The sequence below is a fragment of the Coffea arabica genome, chromosome 11e (assembly GCF_036785885.1).
Source record: "Coffea arabica cultivar ET-39 chromosome 11e, Coffea Arabica ET-39 HiFi, whole genome shotgun sequence".
Lineage (NCBI taxonomy): Eukaryota > Viridiplantae > Streptophyta > Magnoliopsida > Gentianales > Rubiaceae > Coffea > Coffea arabica.
The window spans coordinates 22,657,285-22,680,793 of NC_092331.1; the positions used below are offsets into that span (position 1 = coordinate 22,657,285).

Genomic DNA, 23,509 nt, shown 5'->3' on the forward strand with positions numbered 1-23,509 from the left:
TTCTCCATCATCTAGATAAGATTAATGTCTCATATGATTTACGGAAACTTGTTCTTGTTTAATTCTTCTTGGTTTGAAGTACACTAAATTCTTGGTTTGAAGACTCATAGAAGGCTTTAGAAGGATTCTGATGTTTCTCGTAGCCAGTTAGTCTTGTTTCTAGAAAGAAAGCTTTGTCGGGACTTTTCTGTTTCTTTCTTTTGTTGCAGTGTGCTGGAAAATCCTTACCAGTAGAAGCTTTAAGTCACCAGAATAAGTTTAGGACATCTCCAAACTATTTTGTGCACATAAGTGATGATCTTAGCAACATCTCCAAATTGCTTTTGCAAAAAGGTTCCGTCCAAATAAGTCATCATAAGTTCTTCATTTAACATATGTATGGATTTTTCTGGTGCATATTTGCCTCTCACTTTTAGTTCTATAATGCAGTGGCTGTTGAATCTATTCTTAAGAACATGACATTGTGATGTTTTTCTGGTGCATATTTGCCTTAGATATGGCATCTGAAGCAACATCTCAGTCAAAAGGGAAAGGCAAAGGGTATTTCACTTGGACTCCTGAAATGGATCGTGTAATGGGCACCTGTTTTATTGACCAAATGAACCAAGGAAACAAATTGGATGGTAAATGTGCATGGAAGACAGCAGCCTACACCGTAGTAATGAATGCTTTATTCGATAAGCTCAATATATCTGTGACAAAGGCTAATATTTTATCTCGTTTCAAGACATGGGAGAAACACTATGACATCCTATACCCACTGCTCCAGTCATGTAACTCTGGGTCTGCGATAATATGGGACTACTCTAGAGGTAGAATTGATGTTCGTGATGAGGATGTATGGAATGCTCGAGTAAGTGAGAATCCAAAAATTCTTCCTTATAGAAAAAAAATTGTGGTCGAAAATTGGGAGGATATCTGTACACTGTTTTCACAAGATCGTGCAAATGGAGAGGGTGCCCAAACTGTTTTTGAGGCTAATGTTGAAACTGAAGTTGAAGAGTCTGCTAATGTAGAGGAATCATTTGAGACTGATTCACGATCTTTAGAAGATGAAGTTATGAATGCACTGCTAGCTCGACAACGGTCAAAATCAAAAGCTTCATCTTCAACAAATGATCGTGGCACAAAGAGAAAACTAACGAGCTCTCAAGTACTTTACAAAGTGTTGGGACGAATGGCAGATTCACTGGATAAGTACTTAAATTCAGAATGCTCAAAAGTTACAACAAAAATGGTGGAAGATGAGTTATCTAAAATTGAATTGGATAGATTTCAATTGTTGAAGGGTATTGACTTACTTATGAATGACAGGACAAAGTATGACACTTTTTCTGGTCTCGGAGATGACTTAAAAAAGGATTGGCTATTGATGCACATTGGTAATTGATTTTTTTTTTTTTTTGGTAAGCTTCAGTTGAAGTTGTTTTTGTAGAAGAAGTTGAGCTGATTGCTGGACGCCCAAGTAGAGAAAGTAGAAGTTGTTACTACTCCATCGTGTATCCATGACTTTTTAAATTCTGATGAGTTCTTTGTTTTTTATGTAATGGATCAAAACAAGATTATAGAAAGATTCTAGGGAGTATTTCAGCTATTTTCTATCTGATTTTTGAGATTATAAGAATGGAACATTGGATATTTTGTCTATTCATAGCAATGTTGCTGCTGTTTATCAGAAGTTTGTTTCTTTTTTTGGCAGAGTATCTTTAGTAGAGAGCCTGGATGGTATTAGAGGGGCCTTTTGACTAGCATGCAGGGGGTGGAAGTTTTAAAATTCTACTGTTCTTTATGCATCTCAGCATGGCCAAACAAGGTCAGATGGATGCCGTGCATTGGGTGGGAAGTGGTGTGGGTTTTTTTTTTTGTTGTTGTTTGGGGGGGTGGGTTTGTGTTTGGGTTTGGAAGCATATTAGGTGGGAAAGGAATTAGGAGGTCTCTTTGTATTGCTCATTGACGTTCACTCTCCAGACTGGAATTGGCTCAGTTCATGGTTTTCAGTTTCACAAGGTATAAAGCTACCTAAACCAAATGATGCCTGTTGTTTGGATCATGTACTTGCCCAGTCCTTTTTGGTTATTATGGAAATCTTACTACCAGCACAATCATATTGGTATATTTGTACCTGTGCGATAAGAAATTGGCACTCTGAATATTGATTAGTGCTAGATTGGCTGTTTATTGCTGATTTGCTGGCTTTCTGATCAATTTTTTTTTTTTTTTGTAGAAAAGGAACTAATTTGTTTTTTTTTTCTCTAAAGCATTAGTAACAATTAGTTAAATGCAAGAAAAAAAATAAATTATTAAAGGCACTAATTGGCTTTTTCCTTAAAGCTTTAGTAACAATTAGCTAAATGTTAAAAAATTATTATATAGTAAAAAAGAAGAATTTTTTTATGTAAGGAAATGTTAGTTGGAAACAATTCTAATTCTTAATAAATTCTTCTCCCATCCAAACAAAGAATTTGGAATTCCAAATGAATTCTATATCAATTCTATGTATTTCCCAAACAAAAGAATTTCAATGTTTTGGAATTCCAATTCATAGAATTCTAATTCTATAGAATTTCAATTCCAATTCAATTCCAATTCTGTTGAACCAAACGCACCCTAAATGAAAATCAGAAAGAAGCAAAATCACACTGGGTCAGGTGATAGATGAAAATAATCAATCAAAATACTGCTTAGGAGCTACTAGGGGTGGGCAAAATTATCCGCTAATCCGAAAATCCGTCATATCCGATCCGATCTGATCCAAAAATTAGGATATCCGATTTTTATTATTTGATCGGGTCAAAAGAGGGTCGGGTACCCGCTAAGATGTGGGGCGGATTAGGGTCACATAATTGAAAACCCGCGGGTACCCGATCCGCCCCGCATATATATATATATATTTTTATTTTATTTTTATACACACACTATAAAATAATAAGTTAGAACTAAATAAGTAATATTATTGAACAAATTGCATTACAAATATGAGAGACTATAGTTTATTTACAAGATTCATTTGTAGAGGCCATGATCTTATATTTTATAAAAAAAAGTTTAATTAATGTGGAACATATATATTAAAAATTGTGCTCCTTATTTCAAAATTTTATTGATTTTGAATTCTTTTAATTTTTTTTCTTTATCTTATATTCCCTTCACATGCTTGTTTCTTGGTGGGAAGCCCTTTTTTAGAAAAAAAAAATTATTAAATCTTAGATGAATGTGTAAAATATAAAATTAAATTGGTATAAATCATTTTTTTTTAAAAATTAATGATAAATGAGGTGGGGCGAGTACCCGCTGACCCGACCCTATCTAATCGGGTACCCGCTGATATGCGGGGCGGGTAAGGGTCAGAAAATGGCTGACCTGCAAGGTGCGGGTTGGGTCAGTCAAATGGTGAATGGGGCGGGTACTCGACCCGCGCCCACCCCTAGGAGCTACCCCAAGAAGCAAGTTTACTCGGCAATAACCACCTCATTCGGCACCGAAGTTGCCTGGCCAGAACATCCGCCTCGGTTAAACAGTCAATCTTTCTTTGCTGCCTGTTGACCATACTTTTTTGTTTTTCCTTGAATTATACTGAAGTTCAATCCATAATATACCCTGACGAAAATGAACCACCCAAATCTTGAAATAATTTGTTTAAATTTGACTCACAAATATGCTTGCCATAAATTGCCCTGAAGAAAATGATTATTCTAGTCTTGAAACTTTTTTTTTGGTGGGTTCGGTTTCTGTCATCTTCACGATTTAAAATATGCCTTCGGAATCATGACAGCGGAATTTGAACACACGATTTTTTGTAAAAAAGTAACACGTTTTTGTCAACTGAGCCAACTTATTATTCTTGAAACTAACATGTTGAGTTTGAGCTTTTAAATTAGACTCGTTGATGTATCAAGAGATGGTTTTGAATAAACAGGGGTAGAAATTTTGTTTGAAACGGTTGTGCACTTTCCACTTTTTGATGAGAAATTTTCTTCCCAACTAAAATGATCCTTATAAAGGTAGTGGCTTAACTCAACTCGAGTATGAGTAACTTGATTAAAGGCTCTAACAGAGCTCGGGCCAAAGTTATTTGTGAATATAGTTTTGTACCTTCGTTAGTCATTATCCCCAAGTGCAATTAAATTCATTTTCAAAAAAGATCATAGTTATATAGACAAGGTCAATTAGAGAACATGAGATGTACGATAGGTGCTCAATTGATTTTCAATTTAACTTCGAGCCAAAAATATAAGTCTAGCTTCACTTGATCAAGTCTAAGCTCGACTCGCGGATTTGCAACCTTACATTTGAGTTGACTTGTACAGTAGTCTTCACTACATCATTTGGTACGCAACTGGGATCGGGTTTGTCCTAATACTTGCCTTCCAAAGGGGAAGGCAACATCTTTGTCCAGTTCGTTTGTCTTTGCACCCCAATTTGGACAGTTTGGCACTAAATTAAGGAGTCATTTTCCGTAGGCCAGATTTACTCAGCAAGAAATTTCTTGTCAAAGACACGTAAACGGCAACAATAATGAATAAACTATTCCAATGTAAAGTAGAGGGGAAGGCAACATCTTTGTCCAGTTCATTTGTTCCCTCGTACTTTGCACTCCAATTTGGGCAATATAGCACTAAATTAAGGAGTCATTTAAAACAAAAAAAAGGATTCATTTTTAGTAGACCAGATTGACTCAACAAGAAATTTCTCATCAACGACACGGAAACAGCAACAATAATAAATACACTCGAAATTATTGATGCAATATAAGGACTTTGATAAGTATAATCATGTAAAAACCTCAATAGCTGCTTCTCAATGCACCAAAAATTGTACCCAAAAAATAAAAGAAATTAGCCGTGCAACAAAAAAGGTAGGAGAAGACGAGCATTTTCCATGTACATGTGGAATAATCCACATTTTGGCGCATGGAAAATGCAATGACTGAACAAAATATAACACCGTTTTAACCACAATGTAATTTACAACAAAAGACGTATATAATTTTGTAAAAAGATGTTGTACATGTGGGTTCATACATATTTATTGTGTCAGTAACCTTTTTTTAGCCTCTACATTTTGAATTTGTATTTTGTTGGCATATTTTGGACCGCAAATAGGTGGATATCATAATTCAAGTTGTAAGACTTGTGGAGGAGTGGTTGCAGAGTGTAGCCCTACTAGTAATAACCCCAACTTGAAGAAAAGTAATATAGGATGAATTAGTCAAATGAGACTTATTCAACTAGCTAGTAAATAATGTAATATTTCTAATCAGATATAGTATTAAATTGTTACATCCATGATTGTGTCACATTTTATCACAGAGGATGGAAAATTCTTTGTCTCCGGCCAATATCTCTTCTAAGTTTGGTCCATGAGGATAATGGATTATTCTCAGTCATTTACTTATTTTAGGTTCCGTTTAATAAAACTGAATCTGAATTCTGAAGTCTAAATTCTAAATTCTGAATACTGAAACAATTAATTTGCTGAAATTTAAGCACTGAAAAAAATATGAATATCTGAATTTAAATGCTAAACCTATTTATACGGTTTGATAAATATTTATAGCTGAATGCTTAATAAGTTTAATTTGATAATTTTGCCCTTATATCCTTTCATTCAAAAAAGAAATAGAATCTATAATTTAATTAGTTTAAAGTTGTAAGGTATGAAAATGACAATATTTATTTTTAAATCAAATTAATATAAAAGATGAAATATATTATATGAGCATGGAGAAGATGTGAAAGTCATTAAAAAGGGAGAAAAGAGAAACTAAAAATCATTAGATAGAGAATATTAGGTTATTTAATTAAATAAGAATTTTGAACATAATTAACAAACAATGGTAGATTTGGTAGATATGATAAGGTAGTTGAAGTAATTCTATTGATTCTTATCAGAATTAAGCATTCAGTTAGGATTCTTGTACTGAAAAAAAATACACACAAGTTTAGCAAATAGATTTTCATTTATCAAACACTCAAAACATCTGAATATTTGAAAAAATTCAGATTCAACACTTTTTTATGTTATCAAACAAACCTTAATATTTTAATTGTAAAAAAATTATAAGGTAAATTCTCATGAGTCTTTATTTATCTCTTACTCTCGTAACGATACAATTTAGTCTCTTACATTTAAAATGAACTTACTTTTATCTCAAAATGTATGTCACATCAACTTTTGGCATCTTGTGCTCGTGATACTAATTTCGAGGGACAGAAAAGGTATCACATCTCATTCTTGCTGATTTGACTCATTAAACTTACAGAATTTGGTATTTGAAAATTAATTTTTTTTTCTTAGCATGTATTGGCCTGATGAAAATCAGTAGATCTCTAGCCTCGAAACGTACTTATGTTTGAGATCGTAAAGCTACCGATTTTTGTACCCCAAAAAAAAAAGGCTACCGATTTGCCCTATAAATCAGAATCACTAATCTATGAACAGATGCTTGAGGATTTGAAGAAAAGTTTTGTTTGAATCACTAATCCATTTTAGAATGAGGATTTCTCTTCCCAACTTAATATTGAGCCTATTTTTAGTAGTGACTTAGCACGACCAAGCTCAAGCAACTTGAAAACACTCCAACCAAGCATGTTCCAAGAAATTCGATCCTGGGCTCGTCTAAGATAATAATATATACACATTCATTTTGTTTACCATATTCACAATGGGGAAATGACAATTAAATTCATTTTTCTAAAACTTTATAGGAGTAGATATTATCTCTCTTTATTTGAGCACGATTGCGCTCCTACTCTTATTTTTTCTTTATTTGTAGTTAGGATTGAAAGATTAACCAAATTACTTGATATTCGAATCGAGTTCGATTTGGTAAAAATTTGTTCAAGTTTGGTTTGCCAAGTAATCAAACTAAACTTGGACAGTATTTTATATTCGATAGCTTTCAAACTCGATAAAATACTTGTTTAAACTCAATTTGATGAATAAACAAACCAAACTTGAATAAAATTTCAAACTTATTAAAATAATCAAACAAGTTTGAACAATATAGTGTTCAACTTGATTAATTTCGTTTACACCTCTATTGGTGATATGCTAGGTGGGGTTTGAACTCCACGGACCTAGTATTGGACCAAGTCCCAACGATTGGTTAGGCTTCTACTCTTTTTTTTTTCTACCGCAATGATAATATTCCTACATCCTAATCTATTATATTTTACAGGGAGGAAAAGGCTAAAGAGACGATATAAGGGGCTAGGATGCGTACAAATTTGACTAGACTAGATGAATGTTCTGTGACCTTATTTGAATTTGTGTCGCTACAGGTCGAGTTAGGCTTCTGCTCAAGCCTCAAGTTCTAAGAAAAGCTATAAGGTAGGGGGCACGAAACCTATGTTTTCAGAATCGGACCGGATAGTGACTCGGCCGAGATCAGGGGTCAGGGGTCAATGGGTTCGACCGGAGGTCGATAGAGGTCGAACTGGATGACGTCATAAATAAAAATTATTTAAAAATTAAAATATTATATATATAATATCTAATAATATATTGCTATTAATAAAGGTATATTCATATATATTTGATGTTTCAAATATATTTAACAAGAAAATACAAAGAAATTAGAACAATCAAGTAGCAATTTATATTATTTAATAAATATTAACAAGTTTAGGATTAAAATTATGAATTAAATTGAAAAATAACATCAAATTTTAGGACAATACTTATAAAGTATCAAATATTTGAGGTATATCAATAAGTTTTAACAATTTAGGGGGTCAAAACATAATATTAAAAAGTTTGAATTTTTTTTAAAAAAATTACTGTTGAACTGGAAAAACCGATTTTTTTTCCGGTCAAACCCGATTTTTGACCGGTTTTGACCGGATTTTAAATTTCCGGTTTTTTAATATGACTCGGACCGGCTACCTGGCCGGTTCCCGGTTCGACCGCCGGTCCGGTCCGAGTTTTAAAACAGAGCATAAGCTGCTCTCAAATCTCATCCAGGTTATACATTTTCCCCTCCCAAATGAAACTGTGCCTTGTCAACCAGATGAGAGCAGGCTAAATCCTAGCAGCAGCAGTGTTGTTTTTCCCCTCCCAGGCTAAATCCTTTTCAAGTTTCAACATACACATTATAAAGATCTTTAAAGAAAAAGTCCTAGCAGGCTAAATCCAACCTTCTCAAACAGCACTTATTATTATTATTATTTTGTCAAAATCAAACAGCACTCATTTAACAGCAGCAGCAGCATAACTTCAAAGGTTACGTTCATTATGCTCTTACTGTCACATATTCACATCTCACAAATCCCATCAAAATATGACGGAAACCCCCAGGGGGCGGGGTTGCTAAAACGGAACAAGAAAGCATAACAAAGATCCACCTGATCATCATTAACAATAAAACCTGAAATTCAAATGGGGCAACGGCAAATGAGTATGGAATGAGTCATAAAACAATCTTACAGCCATTTAACCTCAAAATTCTTGAACATCAGAAAATGCCAAACCAGTGAGTGACAATAGCATTCCTGGGCATCTAAAGGTAAAGCAAATAAAAGTAGGTAGCCATGTAAACATGTCAAAGTAGTTAAGATGAATGTGCATAAAAGAGATAAACGTACCAGCTAAAAGTCTAATTCCTGAAGAATATGGGGCATCTTTTACAAGTGTCCTTTTCTTAATTATGAGCTAAGGATAAGGATAGAGATTACGAAGAGAAAAAGGGTGGAGGTATTATTGTGTTAAATGATGCAAACTGGGGATGCATTAGAGATTAAGAAGAGAAAGGGTGGAGGTATTATTGTGCTAAACGAAGCAATCATACAGCTGAGATGCGATAGTACTGAAGATTTATTACTTTTAATAACAAACACTCAGACACATTACCTGACCTCTCTTGCGGAATCTGATGTCCATCTACATCACCATTTCTCGTTAACTTTTTATCTGGCTGTAGAAGTTAACCTAGAATAGCTTTTCACCATCTTAGAATGCTATCTTATCTTTTTCCATTGTGCTCCAATTCATAATGATGGAAAGGTTTTGTTTGAAAGTAGCCTACATTCTTCTCACATGCTACCTCCAACCAAATGTAACAAAACATTGCCACTGAGTTGATTTTTCAGTTTCGTTGTCTTCCATTCCATTTTGTTCCATCCATCGTTCTAGGTCAAAGCAGTGGTTTTCCTCTGAACCACTTTGGATGCCTTTTTTCCGAACTGCATTCTTGCTTCTCTCTTTACTCGATAGAATATTTTTTCCTCCTTGAATGTTTCCCAGGGTTTCTTCTGCATCTTTTGTTTATTAAGATCCTATTATTAAGCAACGATCAGAAACCTGGCTTTTCCTTTTTGAGATGATCATCCAGTAAAACTCCTCTTTCGTCTAACATATTAAGGTTAATATCCTGACTAACCATGCTCTGTACTTTTTTGGACTACACGTCTCTGAAGACTTTTACATCCATCACTTCATATCTAGAAATTGGAGGACATGTTCTAGCAAAATGTGACGTTCTTGGTAAAAGAACTTGACTCATGCTTCTGTTCTGGTTCTGGCTGCAAAGTTGACCTCTCTGGAGATGAATTATTGGCATGCTTACTAACTTTTCAATGATTACTCCTCTTATGAGGTATTCCAAGAGAATTTCCATCTTTATTCATCTCAGCGTGTTCACAACTGTCCTTCAGTTTTATTAGATAATTTGGTTTTCTTACCCTTCTACTCGGTACTGCTCCTACAAGGCGACAATTGCTTTTGCACGCAATTCTCCTCTACTTTGTAAAGCTTCAGGCGCAACAGATATTTTAGCCATGCTCTTCAGCTGCTCAATTTGGTCATGGCTCTGTTATATCTTTGAAGAATCCCTATCCTCGGATACGTTCTCATGTCTATCACTTCACCCATTTAAAACTCCTTGTGGCCACTGGATTGTAGTTTCCCGCCTTAAACATGCCTGTGCCTGCAAAGTTCCTATTACCCATCATCCAGAATTGACTTGCAAGTTGCAACGCTGAGCCTAAGCTTCCACAGGATGCCATTGCAAGGCATTTATTTCTTCCTTTACCATCACCTCATCAATTCAAGATATAAACTACATCCAATCTTGTCTATGTATTGCAAATTTCAGAGGTCAATAAGAATAACGAGAAAGAACAAGACAGAGATTTTGTACCACCTTAAATTAGCAAGTCCAACAGGATAATATCGACCATTGATTTGCCTGATCTGCTAGTTTTTCTTCATCAAACCAATTTATAGAAGTCCAAATAATACCAACCAACCTTATGCGTCAGAAGCAACAGACTTATCAACACATTATTTAGCATGATTTTCAAGAAAACAACTGGTAATTGTGGCAATCATTCTTTTTAATGTAGCCTTGATGATTTCTACCTTAATAACTTAATTATCGCTGAGTTACAGGAAAATGAGGTTTCTAACATGTTATAGAGATTACGATAAGTTTTAAGGAAGTCCAAACATATATCCATCGTACTTACATACAATGAGCAAGTTGAGATTACGATAGGAGTCAACTATGAATATTTGGAGACAGCACGTAAACTTATCTGCCTTCTGCAAAATAACAAGCCAATTGAAGGAAAGAAAAACGTCGCACCCGGTGTCTCCAGCTGGCATATCCCCTGAAGCAACTATATCAGCATAATCCTTTGAATTTAACCTCATCCACTTCACTGCTTTCATGACATTAGGCTTGATTTTATCTGAGCAGTTCTTTAGTATTTTTTTTTAATCAAGAGGAAACCGATTAAGTAATCTGAGGCAAACAATAAGGTAATAAGAATAAATGAAAGAGAATCTCTTAAGGAAGAGTACCAAATTTTCCTTTTTCATAACCGCTAGAAGGGGCTTCGGAAGGGCTACAAGGATATCATCACATTCATCAATGAGCCAAGTCACAAGTTCTTCCTTGTTGGAGAATATGGCAGGTTGAACCTAATTCAAACATATTGAAACGCAGAACAACTGGCATCGCATGATAATTTATTCCCTTGATCTACATGACATTGGTGCAAGACTAGCAAATCAACACCTTTAATTTGATTACTTTGGCATAACTTTCTATCTTAAACTGTTTGCGAACTTGCATTGAAGGCCATGATTTGATCACCAAACAAGACATCGAAAAGGTTTGCCACTAAATGAGGAGTCTATGAAGTGCAAATAAATCATATTTGCAGGAAAGAGTGTTGCACATACAGTAACAGTTTTTCAGTTTCAAATTCCAGACCATCTCAACAACCAATTGTCGAGTTTCTTTGCAGAAACTGATGGATAGCAATTACTAAAGGATGCAAGAAGGAAAAGCAATTAATCAGAAGGTCTTATCAATCAAAGGACATCCTAACAATCAGGCAACTTGGTTTGAGACGCACTTTATCATACTTAGAAGGAATTCAAAGATTTCAGTGACTGATGGATCGCAAACAAGGCACAGCAGGATCACACAGCATCCGATCACTTTCAAGAATGTGCAAATTAACAGCAAGCAACCAGAGAATCTAGACGTCGTCTCCAAATGCAGCTAAAGTGGCGTAAGAACTTCCTTCACACAAAATGAACAGGCTGACACCTAGGCTCTAAATTAGTATACAACAGAAAGCAGTCAAGCAAAACAGAAAAGAGTCATTATAAGGTGCAAGACGTAATCGAAATCCTGGCACTGCATATTGGGATGCCTAGCCAACCTATTAGAGATCAGAGCCTTCATTCAAGGCAAGAGTCCATCTTGTGTTGTAGTGGAAGGATCTAGACCTATGGTGAACAAACTTTAAATGCACAAAGATGTCTCTTTTGGTATAAGACAGATTCCCAAAGTCACCCAACTCATCCGAGGAGGGAAAATACACTCCAAAAACACATCGCAAATAAATTGCAACCTTACCAGAACAGAAGCTTCAAGATATCATAGTTAAATCTTGCAAAAAGTAGAAATTTAATAAAAAAAACTCGGAGAAAGTCTTCAGAAACTTCTACAGATACTTTAGGAGTGTTCAGATGCCTTCACAGAGATTAGCCAAAATCTTAATCAATAAAAATGGAGACATCATCAAACAGATAATCCAACAGATAATGGAGACACTTCAAACAGATAAAAATGGAGACATCATCAAACAGATAATCCAACTCAACAAAATGTACAAGTCTCAACCTTGCCAACATGATTCATTTATCAAACGTGATTGCAGTTTTGGTAATCATACTGATCACATGAGTTGACATCAATGAGATCATCCATCACCATTGCAGGATTCTGGAAATTTCTCAATGGGTAGTGAGGGTGAATCCCATGGACCACACACTTATCAAAGTGATAACTATCCAAAATGACCTTCGCCTATGGAAAAAAAAAAAAGAACTATGGTTGCAGATGGACAGGCAAGCACACAATTTTAAATTGTAACATTCATTAGTTCTCCTTTTTCATGAAAAAATAATTTCCTTTATGAGTAATGATGTTCCAGATCATGCAGCATTACAATCACATGAGGAGTCAATACTTCAATCCATTTTGACATTTCAAGGTTTTAAATGTCAAGATAAGAGGCAAGTCTAGTAAGTTTACTCTCAGATAAAACAAAAATATTTCAGACACCTCAAAACTCAATTTCCAAACATTCAAAACACGTCAATTGTTACCATACAATTACAAGAGGAACAATGAACATTCTAAAAGAAAACACCCTAAAGTAACTGTCTGCCATCATTGTGCTGTGACTGTGTTGCTAAACTAAACTATTTGACATTTCTTCACTAACTGCCTCTGGAGTTATAAAACGCCTTTTTGGAACACCGTTGTTCATTACAACAACCGAGAATGTTTCACGATCCATATTGTGTTCCATGATATCAGTGATCTGCAGCCCAAAATCAATAACCAAAAGAAAACTCGATCAATACTTCAAGCAGAAAATGAATACACATAAAATAAGTAAATGACTATAGCTACAGAAAGCTGGCAAGGAGCAGTTACCTCTTTAATACTTCCAACAGTCTCATTGTTGAATTTAATCACAATTCCAGCCTTACTCGCAGGAAAACCTCTAGGTGCCTGGTTATTGGAATGCAAAGCGTATGCTGATATCTTGCTGAAAAGTTATATTTACATTGACTAGTCAAAAAAATAGAATAGCCTTCTTGCCAAGAAATTTGTACTTCTCCAATCTCTTTAGTTGTGCAATCCTCTCCGTAGTGAGATCACGTGTTTGCAAACCAAGCAAACGTCGCCTAATTCCCCTGTATATCCGAGCAAGGAAAAGTAGGCGATCTGTTTAAATCACATCATGACATGTACAATAAAAAAAAGCATGGAATTCAAGTGCATGGGGACAATAACATACCCTTCTCGGCTGACGGTGTCCAACATTTTGCAAACATATTCAATTGGGATAGCAAATCCCAACCGATTAATCCTTGCCAAACCCCTTTCATAAAACCTTCTAATCCCTCGACTATTAACACCAACTACCTCCCCGTCCAAATTGATACGGGGTCCTCCAGAGTTTCCCTACACCGGCATAGCTTATATCTATGAAACTACACCAGCATAATTTTTTAAAAATGCTCTCAAGAATGTAATTAAGGGAAAGAAAGTGCATATTACATTGCTGAGGACTATGTCCATGACGATGACCTCCTTCAGATATCCCTGAAAATCCACATGTTGCAGCTCAAAGCTTTTACGCCCAACAGAACTGCAAAAAGGGAGAAGGATTAAGACAACATAAAAATTCATCAAAACTGCAGCCCATAAAGTAACTGATTTAGTCTGTCATGCTTTAACAAACCCATCCTACATACCTCACTACTCCAGCTGTGAAGGTATTTGGTAATCCCAGAGGACATCCCAAAGCACCTACCATAGTACCGGGCAACAACTTAGTTGAATCACCCAATGTTGCTACTTCTAGTGGAACTTCAGATACTATCCTCACTGTTGATATGTCAGACTGCTTGTCCATAAATAGCACTCCAACTTTGTATTTCCCACCATCAAATGATCGAGCATAAATCTATACAATGCATACATCATCAAGGCATATAACAGACATAAGAAAGTACTAAGAACACAATAGTCATAAAAGTATATGATGCATATAAAAATTTGAGGGGAGAATTTTTTTTTTTTTTTGTCGAAACGTTAGCTTGTTTTATATATCTAGAACTGTAAACTTTACAATATTTTGGACAAAGGTCCAATCAAATGAACAAAATATCCTACGGATCACTGATGCCTAGCATCTAAAATTGGGATTCACCCATTCTTCATCTACCCAGATGTTTAGAGCATGAATGCTCAGTTTGATACTTCCTATTTTCGTAGAATTAGCAAAAAGAAATGAACACTGTTGAAACAAAGTACCAATGGATCTAATGTCCTCAATTAGAGTGGCCATCAGCTGGTTGTTGTACGTTGCTGCTGTTATATTTTCTACCAGCTTACGATTGTCAAGTTCTACTTTGACATTCCTCCAGCCTTGGCCTGCAACTTTCATCAGAGCTAATCTGACCGCAACAGCTTGGTCTTGTAATGTATCCCCAGATGACCTTTCTCTAAGTGCCCATGCTGCTTGCAGTTGTCCCAAGTTATCTATGGCTGTGATTCCAATCCCCACTGCTGCTTGCCTTCTGTCCTGATGCGTATGGATCTTCAATGATATACCAGTGTGGCTCTCCTGTTGAGCCTGGACAGTCCGTTGCTGTATCGCTGTTTCCTGAGTGCTCCTTCTTGAATTCTCCCCTTTGTTAGCTTCATTATATTCAGACCACTCCTGCTGTTGCACAATATCATTTTCAGCATTGACGGACTAACCTTCTCAATAGGATTAAAAATATGCTCGCAAGACAATACAGTGTAGTGATTCCCCTCGCATCTTATTATTGTTCCGCATCCTATACTTGTATGCTTGCCATTGGTTTCTAGAAAAGTCAACATCTCAGAATCCTTATCAAATAATTTTAGGAAATACAACGGCCACTTCAGTTTACCAGTTGTAACCACCCATAAATTATCCAATGGCCACAATACAGGTTATGACAAGAATAAGAAACTAAATACTAGTAAAGCAAATAGGAACAAATGCCAAACTTTTGTTTAATTTGCTCAACAAAATTTGTTGATAATTTTAGCCATGAGCAAGCTAATCATATAAGACAATGCATACCATGACACTAAAAGAGAATGCACCTTCAAAAAAGACAATAAGACTTTCTTGAACCAAAATGTGCACTAATATGCCAAAGGTTTATGTTAAAAAGTTTAACAACTAATATTTAATTGACCAAGTTGGAGGCTAGCATAAACCCTAAAAGATAACCAGCCCAGGATACTTATTGTCTAATTTTACAACAAAATATAAAATGGAATCCAATTTACAATATGTAAATTATTTAACTGAGACAATATGAATTTTATATGCATAAGCTTGCTATATTCATTACCATTGTCCATACTATCCCAAGTCTCAGTTAAATAGAAGAAACTGGAAAGAACTTTTTACGTTCATTTCCTTTTTTCTTTCAATCATGCCAAGTATTCGCTTAGAAGACCTTTCATCCCCTCCGAAAATGGTAAACTGGAGGGACATGACCACAAGAAGAAACAAACAATATAAAACAATTCTGGTTTAGCACATGAAAGTAACATTTGATTCCTTTTCTCATCAAATCAATACAACAAAATCATAACCTCCCAATGCCATGTAGAGCTTGTAAATTGTTGATATGTTCACCAAGTTGTTTACTACAATAAACTCCACTTTCTTTAATTACCAAGAAAATGTATCAAAAAATATGCGAAAGTCCAAATCAGAATGGCAATAAAAGGTCTAAAACATTTGTAGGATACGATGCAGTTTCCATTTCTTTATTCTGAGTCCAATATCTGTTTTGTTACAAAACTTTGTGAACTGTGATTAACTCCATAAAACTCATGCTACTTTACAATGTTAAGCCGTTACCTTAACAGTCATAAAAGAAAAAACACAATTACATACATAATAATTTCCAATACTGATTGGATAACGTGGGTGTGACCAGTCCAGCTAACCCAAGTTAGTTAGCACTCAATCCAGCTGAACATTCAGTTCATTAGAGTTTGTTACCACAATTGAAGTTGGTTAGTACATAGCAGTTGCAATGATAGGTACTAATATGATGCTGGGACTATAGTTTAATGATTCTAAATTGTTCATCTATCATTTATGTTGTATGTATAGAAAGAAGATAGACCACTGATTTTCCAATCAATCCCATCCTCACTAATCCAATTACCAGAGTTGTGCTTCCCTTTCAACTCGCTAGTTGGTTAATTTCGTTCTTTCCTGTTTTTCCTAGGACTAGTAATAGTTCATGTGCTTTGTACGTGATTGTAATATCTTAAAATATATTATTTTTCAGATACTAAAAATTTTTTATGAAATTTTGATCATCAACATCGTAATATAGTATTTTTATGTTATTTATTTTTTTAAGCTAGTTATTTTTAAAAATTTTATTAAATGAAAAGAGATAGAAAACATTCCAATGTAGTTGACATATCCCATAGGATTGAATTTGAAATCATGAACGAAACACTTTTTGATTTATAGCTTGAACTCTGACATATCAAATTTTGATAATATCATGTTTTACCAAAATTATTGTATATTCATGACTCTATTGCATATAAACCACAATCATCACAATTTTTTATAAACGAAGAATATAATTAAGTTAGAAAAATAAACATACATGTAATTTGAATTCTTTGTATTATGTTAATTCTATTTTTGTCAATAATGAAGTATAAATGATCCACCACGTAAAGTTTTTTTGGCTTGTACATTCTAACAATTGAAATTTTATAGATAGAGATAGTTGGAGTTTTCTATTTTCCTTTTCTTTTATTCATGTTTTTAGCACAATCCAATGCGATGCAAGAGCAACAAGTCTACTTTTTTCATATGAAGACAATATTTTTGGTTTTAATATTAGTTTTTTTTATGATCATGAAATTGGAATGAGAATTGTGGCTAATTAATAATTTTAATATTAATTTTTTGTATATTGCAGTGTTTTAGTTTTAAATTGCCAACTTTGAATCGATAACCGCTATCATTATTATCAATTATTGGAATGCATTAAATCTGTCTAATTACAATTGTCACCATAAATGAAATTTACTTAATTTTAAAGCTTTTCATTTCATAATCACTTCCATTATTCACTAATATTGCAATACAATAAATATATGTAATCATTAGAAAAATAAGGGTATTTTGGATATCACCAAAACAATTTGGATATCACTTTCATTTTATCATTCTTCATTTTATATTTACTCTCATTATAATCCTTATTTTATCATTGGAGATGGTTTCTGACTTGATGGATGGATTTGGTTTGCTCAAACCAATACAAATGAAGCATTACTATATTATTGTCAATAACAATGTTTGTCTTCCCCTGGATATCAGTTATTTGGATGTTGTCTTTGGTATTATTTGAATTGTATTCTAGCTTTTTAATTCATTTGCTATTTACTTTATGTCATTTTATAAATAGTTTTCAATTTTATTTCAGTTTTTCTTGTGTTGTTCAGTTGTTATTAATGATAATAGTGGTTTGCATGGTGCTATTTTAGATTTCTTTTTTCTAGTTTAATACTGCTATTTCAGTTATAAAGGTGTCATCATTTTTGTATATTGAAATTTTATTGGGTGCAATATGAAAAATTCTTCATATTGGTAAAAGTGCATAATTGTAAAATTTACTTGTGATATTTGTGTGAAGATATACAGATGAATAAGGGTTTTCTTGTCATTGTATGTTTCTCCATTTCTAGAGAGTATCTATTTTTTAAATTGATTTTTTTAATAATCTCAACTAATGACTAATGAGAAATTTTTCATGCTTCAATTAAGAAATTTTGATACGTATAATAATAGGAGATGGAGTCCAAGGGTAGGTAAATAGTTTTTAATGAGGAAATTTTAATTATAATTACCAATACCATTAAAATGTAATCAATTGGAGTGTTTTATTTCTTTTAATTAGTGCCACATTAAAATGCAATAATTCTAATTAAAAGACATGAGGATAATTTAGGAATAACAAAAATTAAGATAAAAAAGTGCTTACACTTGCACAACCCAATACCAACATTCATACTTTTTATTTAGTAAGGATAAGGATAAGGATTAAGTGACTTGACATTAACCACTTGCAGATTTGTTTCAACTTCACAAGCGAAAAAGTTTTAATAAAAATAAATTAAAGCATTTTTGTTAGATTTCGAAAAGCACCTCTAACGAATGTAATAAAGGCAGGTCTAACTTTAGCAACAGCATCTACCCAGTTGCGTCTTTCCAAGCACTTGCAGCAACCATCCATAGCTAATAAGGAAGTATGATACACTGCAATATACTAAAAACTAATATTAAAATTGTTAATTAGCTAGAATTCTCATTCCAATTCCATGATCATCAAAAACACTTATACTGAAACCAAAATATTGTTCTCATATGAAAAAGTAGACTTGTCGCTTTTGCTTTGCATTGGATTGTGCTAAAAATATGATTAAAAGAAAAGGAAAATGGAAAAAAATCCAACTATCTCTATCTATGAAATTTCAATTGTCAGAATTACAAGCCAAAAAAAAAATTATGTGGTTGATCATTTATATTCCATTATTGACAAAAATAGCAATAAAAAGAATACAAATTACATGTATGTTTATTTTTTTTAGCTTAATTATATTCTTCGTTTATAAAAAATTGTAACGATTGTGGTTTATATGTAATAAAATCATGAATATACAACAATTTTGGTAAAACATGATATTATCAATATTTGATATGTTAGAGTTCAAGCTATAAATAAAAAATGTTTGGTTCATGATTCCAAATTTAATCCTCAGGGACATGTTAACTACATTGGAATTCTTTTTGTCTCCTTCTATTTAATAAAATTTTTAAAACTAGCTGGCTAAAGAAAATAAATAACATAAAAATACTATATTATGATGTTAATGATCAAAATTTCACAAAAATTTTTTAGTATCTAAAGAATGATGTAGTTTATGATATTATAATCATGTTCAAAACACGTAAACTATTACTAGTGTATAAAAGTACACCATAAATACGTATAGCACCACAATTGGAAGCAGTTTTACAATATACACAGTGAGCAAGTGATTGCTATACATGTAAATTACTCTTGTATGTAAAACTTTAACTGAAATTACACCAAAGCTATAATAGTATGATCAGTTCACTTAGCTTGATAGCAAAAATGAAGGACTCTAAGAATCGTGATTCATCCACCAAACATGTTACACAAGCGTTTGCTGAGGTTGAGTCTCTTTTATCCAACCTTTCTCTTTTCCCACTATGTACAGACAAGAACAAGAAGTATTAACTAAAAAAGCTTTTGTTAGACTTTCAAAAAATTCATCATAAAGTAGTCAGTTTACATCTCATAACAATTGACCCATTAACCAAATTAACTCATTGGCTCTTTTATTTTTATTTCAAGAAATTCAAATCATATAAAATAACAGCTAAAGGGTACGAAAAGATTAACTGACAGGAGCAAAACAAATAGACTAACAGGAACTTCTGTAATTGATAATAATAATAGTTGATATAATTATTGAGCAGAAGTGCAGGGAGTATATAGTTCTAAACCAAAGAGAAACGAAATTGACAGCAAAATGCTCCCGAGTCCCAAGAATGCGCTCAAAGTAACGCATGCATTACTTAAAACGTTTTCCAGTTCTACTTTTACAATCAAGTATGAATTCCTGAAAATATATAATTATGATTATCAACTATGGTAAGGGCCCACCAAATGAAAGAAAAGGCATGTACTTTAACACTTTGAAACAAAACATAGTTTAACACTTTGAAAGAAAAAAATGCATGCAAAGAAAATACCATAGTAGCGAGTTACTTATCTACAATCAGCACTCATCATGATCACTCCGTTGAGAATGTCGTCCTTGTGGTTCTTAGCTCTAATACTCTTCTAGGGGTATACTTCAGTGAATTATTCTCGACACTTTGCTAATAATTACACTGACATAGTAACTGACTGCATTTGGTTTTGTCTTTACAACTATGGCTGGTAAGGAAATTTTACACTTTCAATAGACTGCGAAGAGACTTAATATCTATATTTAAGAAAGAATATGCACTTAATTTATCAATTAGATGACAATGGAGAACATAGTGATGTGAATTGCTTATAGTTTTTTATTTAACAACTGATTTATCTTTTGGTATGCTTAATTACAGTAGCATGCAACAAAACAGAAAGGCCTCAAATTGCCAAAAAAATAAGGTGATAGAGCCGGGAACAACGCCTTGCCAAGGATGGCTAGCCTGAATACCGTGATGGTAATATGGGGTGCTTTGTTAGTAATCAAGCGACAAACTACCACTCATGGAACATTCCATATACTACCACACATGGAACATTCCAAATGTTGCTCTCAAGTGTTACTTTAGAAGCAGCCTATAAGGTCTTAGCAATAATACATATGATATTTGAATAAACTGTTAAGTTCAAATCCCTATACATCACTGCAAATACAAAATCACGAATTTAATAATCTAAATCTGGCAAAATTTGAAGACTAAGGCCTGTATAATGTTTATTGTGAAGTTAAAAAATGTACAACTATGTCCTCTTGTAACTTCTGAAATATCAAAGAGTCACACAAGAATCTCATTCCTCCTATAAGGCTTGCAACTTTTACCTTCATGATTCCTCTGGTTGTCCAGCTGTTCAGAAAAGATTTGAAGCAGTTGTGCAAGTCTATTGCCTGTGAATTAGCGTACGCTATTGGATTCTAGAGAAAGAACTCATAGGTACACAACCTTTAAATCTTTAAAAGTCACTTCTGCAATCAAAATGAGATGGAAGAGCTACAGTACAATCACTCAATCAGATTATCATAAGATGTTACTTGACCTCTAGAGCTTATCACATCAAAGTATGAAAAGACATATTTGACAGGTACCACAAGAGGGTTTAGAATCATATAACTGCTTTTGTCAAAAACACGACCACTTTGCCAATTTTATCTATCTCTTAGAGAGTGCTAGGACAACTTTTTACCTACCTTACCCTATTTCATTAATTAGGTGAACAATCAATTTAATGTCCCAAAAGTTAAAACTTCTAATTGAGTTTAAGAAAGCATGTCACTGTGGTATTTTTGGCTGCTAATCAACTCAATGCCTGTACCACCACTTTTGGCCACAAAACAGAGTAGGCCCGATTTTATTGCAGTTACAGCAGATTTACAGAGCTTGAGGTGGCTCCTGCCTTCCATTGTCATCTTACTTAGTTCATCTAATTCTCATGTAAATTTACATGCACCATCAACATCACATGCAGAAATAAGATTTTCTTTTCTTTTCATGAAGCTATAACAAACAATTCAAGATTAAACTTTGGCAAGGCACATTTCATCCTCAAAATTTTGACTGTGTTGACACATTTTGGGTTTCAATAAATCTTAGAGGACACCTCAGAAGATTTTGTAGCCACTTAGACATCAAAAGTGTGGAGTAATAGTGCATTTCAATTTTTAAAACCACAAAATAAGATAAAAAAGAACTCAACTAATTAAACTTAAGGAAATCAATGATAGATTATTTTTCTCACTCAAAGAATCATACTACAATATGTAGTTAATTAGTAGAAATAAAAATTCAATTCCTACACCTCTTATACAAAGATTATCTTCCAGTTATTTGGCATCAGAGGAAACAAATCAAGCCAATCTACAACTTGAGGCAGCTGCTTCCTAGATAGATAACTTGCTTTATAATTAATCAAATACAAATTATATTATTCTTTAAGGTTAAGTATGCCAGTTTTCCATGGTTTGAGGGCCAAAAGTTGGCTATAAGCAATCGAAACTGCTAACAGCACCTTTTCAACACTAGATGCAGAGTGGGCACCCAGGTTCAATACTACTCTGTGCTTCGTCATCCATTGTCTTTGTCTAAAAGCTTTTTGTAAAAAAAATTAAAGTAAAATTAAAAAAAAAACATCTACTCTCCACATGAGAGAAACTACCTAAACAATGTCCTTTATATATATAAAAGAAGCACTTGGCGTTTCTACTGTTGCTGGAATTTCGAGTGCATCCGGCTGCTTCAGGCTGTTGTACGTTCGAGTGCATTGATCTGGCTTTGTGTGTTGTACATTGTACATGGGAAGGTTTTGCTTGTGGTCCACTTTTCCTTTGTAGGGAGGACTCCTGCTCAATGGGTTGTGGACTGTGGACTCCACTTTGATTATTTTTATATATATAAAACTACAGGCATTATGGAAGAGTAATGAATCTATTGGCTCCATTGAGTTAGCAAATTGACATATGAAATTAAATTCTCACACTGGCCTCATGAAAAATTTCCTTGGCTTGAAGTTTTGGAATTAACGCTTTTATTTCGTAAATGATATCATTCTGCAAGTAATTGAAATTACTCAATTATGGTATATGTGTATTGCGAATTTTCTCTCTTCTAAATTTCTAAATTTTTTAAAATTGACATATGAAATTAAATTGACAATCTTTTGGGTTTCATGTTTCGCAATCCCATGAAAAATCAAGAATTGTATTTTGGGAAATTATGGAAGAGGCTATGGAAATTATGGAAGTTTTGAAAATCTACGAAAACGCCTCAGGGCAATTGGTCAATCTGGACAAATCTGCAGTTTTCTTTAGCAAAAACATGGATAGTGAGCAGAAGGAAGAGGTCTGTCATGCTCTTGGAGGAATGGTAGAGGCAAAGCAAGGTAAATATTTGGGACTCCCAATGGTAGTCTCAAGAACTAAAGATCAGATTTTTGGATTTGTTAGGAACAATATAAGAAGAAGATTTCAGAACTGGAAAAACAGATTTTTCAGCCCAGCAGGTAAAGAAGTAATGTTGAAGGCAGTTGCAATGGCTATGCCTACGTACGTCATGTCTTGCTTTAAGCTGCCAAGAAGATTTTGTAAAGATATTTGTTCATTGATGGCCAACTTTTGGTGGGGAGAATCTAATGGCAGGAACAAAATACACTGGATTTCTTGGGAAAGAATGGCATTGAACAAAAGTGTAGGAGGACTAGGCTTCAAGGACCTTGAAGCATTTAATCAAGCTCTGTTAGGAAAGCAAAAGTGTAGGTTACTTACTAAACCAAATCTGTTGGTTAGTAAGGTGTTGAAAGCCAAATATTCTCCAAAGGACTCCATCTTACAATGCAGCTCCACCAAAAATGCATCCTGGATTTGGCAAGGATTAATGGGAGCAAGAAGTTTGGTCAATGAAGGACTGATCAGGAGGATAGGGAATGGTCGTAGTACAAGCATCTAGGAACACAAGTGGATTCTAGATACAGCCACAGGAAGGCCAACTACATGTCGTTTGAGCAATTGTGAGTTGGAAAGGGTGGATGAGCTAATAAGTCATCATAGATGGAACAAGAATATCATTTTCAGAAATTTCAACAAAAATGATGCGCAAAAAATTCTAAC

At 34.0% G+C, this 23,509-nt stretch overlaps 2 protein-coding genes across 2 annotated transcripts; one reads left to right on the top strand and one right to left on the bottom strand.

Moving 5' to 3' along the window:
• Positions 1-12,528: 12,528 nt before the first annotated feature.
• LOC113718816 (putative protease Do-like 14) lies at positions 12,529-14,938 on the bottom strand. The gene is made up of 6 exons (XM_072071708.1): positions 14,801-14,938; positions 13,789-14,000; positions 13,592-13,682; positions 13,329-13,495; positions 12,962-13,224; positions 12,529-12,845 (listed from the first exon to the last, which is right to left on the bottom strand). The coding sequence occupies exons 1-5, from the start codon at positions 14,921-14,923 to the stop codon at positions 13,104-13,106; spliced, it is 714 nt and encodes a 237-aa protein (XP_071927809.1). The 5' UTR covers positions 14,924-14,938; the 3' UTR covers positions 12,529-12,845; positions 12,962-13,103.
• A 7,681-nt stretch (positions 14,939-22,619) lies between these two features.
• Positions 22,620-23,348, top strand: LOC113718167 (uncharacterized mitochondrial protein AtMg00310-like). The gene has a single exon (XM_027243086.1). It carries the CDS (start codon positions 22,620-22,622, stop codon positions 23,346-23,348), a length of 729 nt encoding a protein of 242 aa, XP_027098887.1.
• The last annotated feature ends 161 nt before the right edge of the window (positions 23,349-23,509 follow it).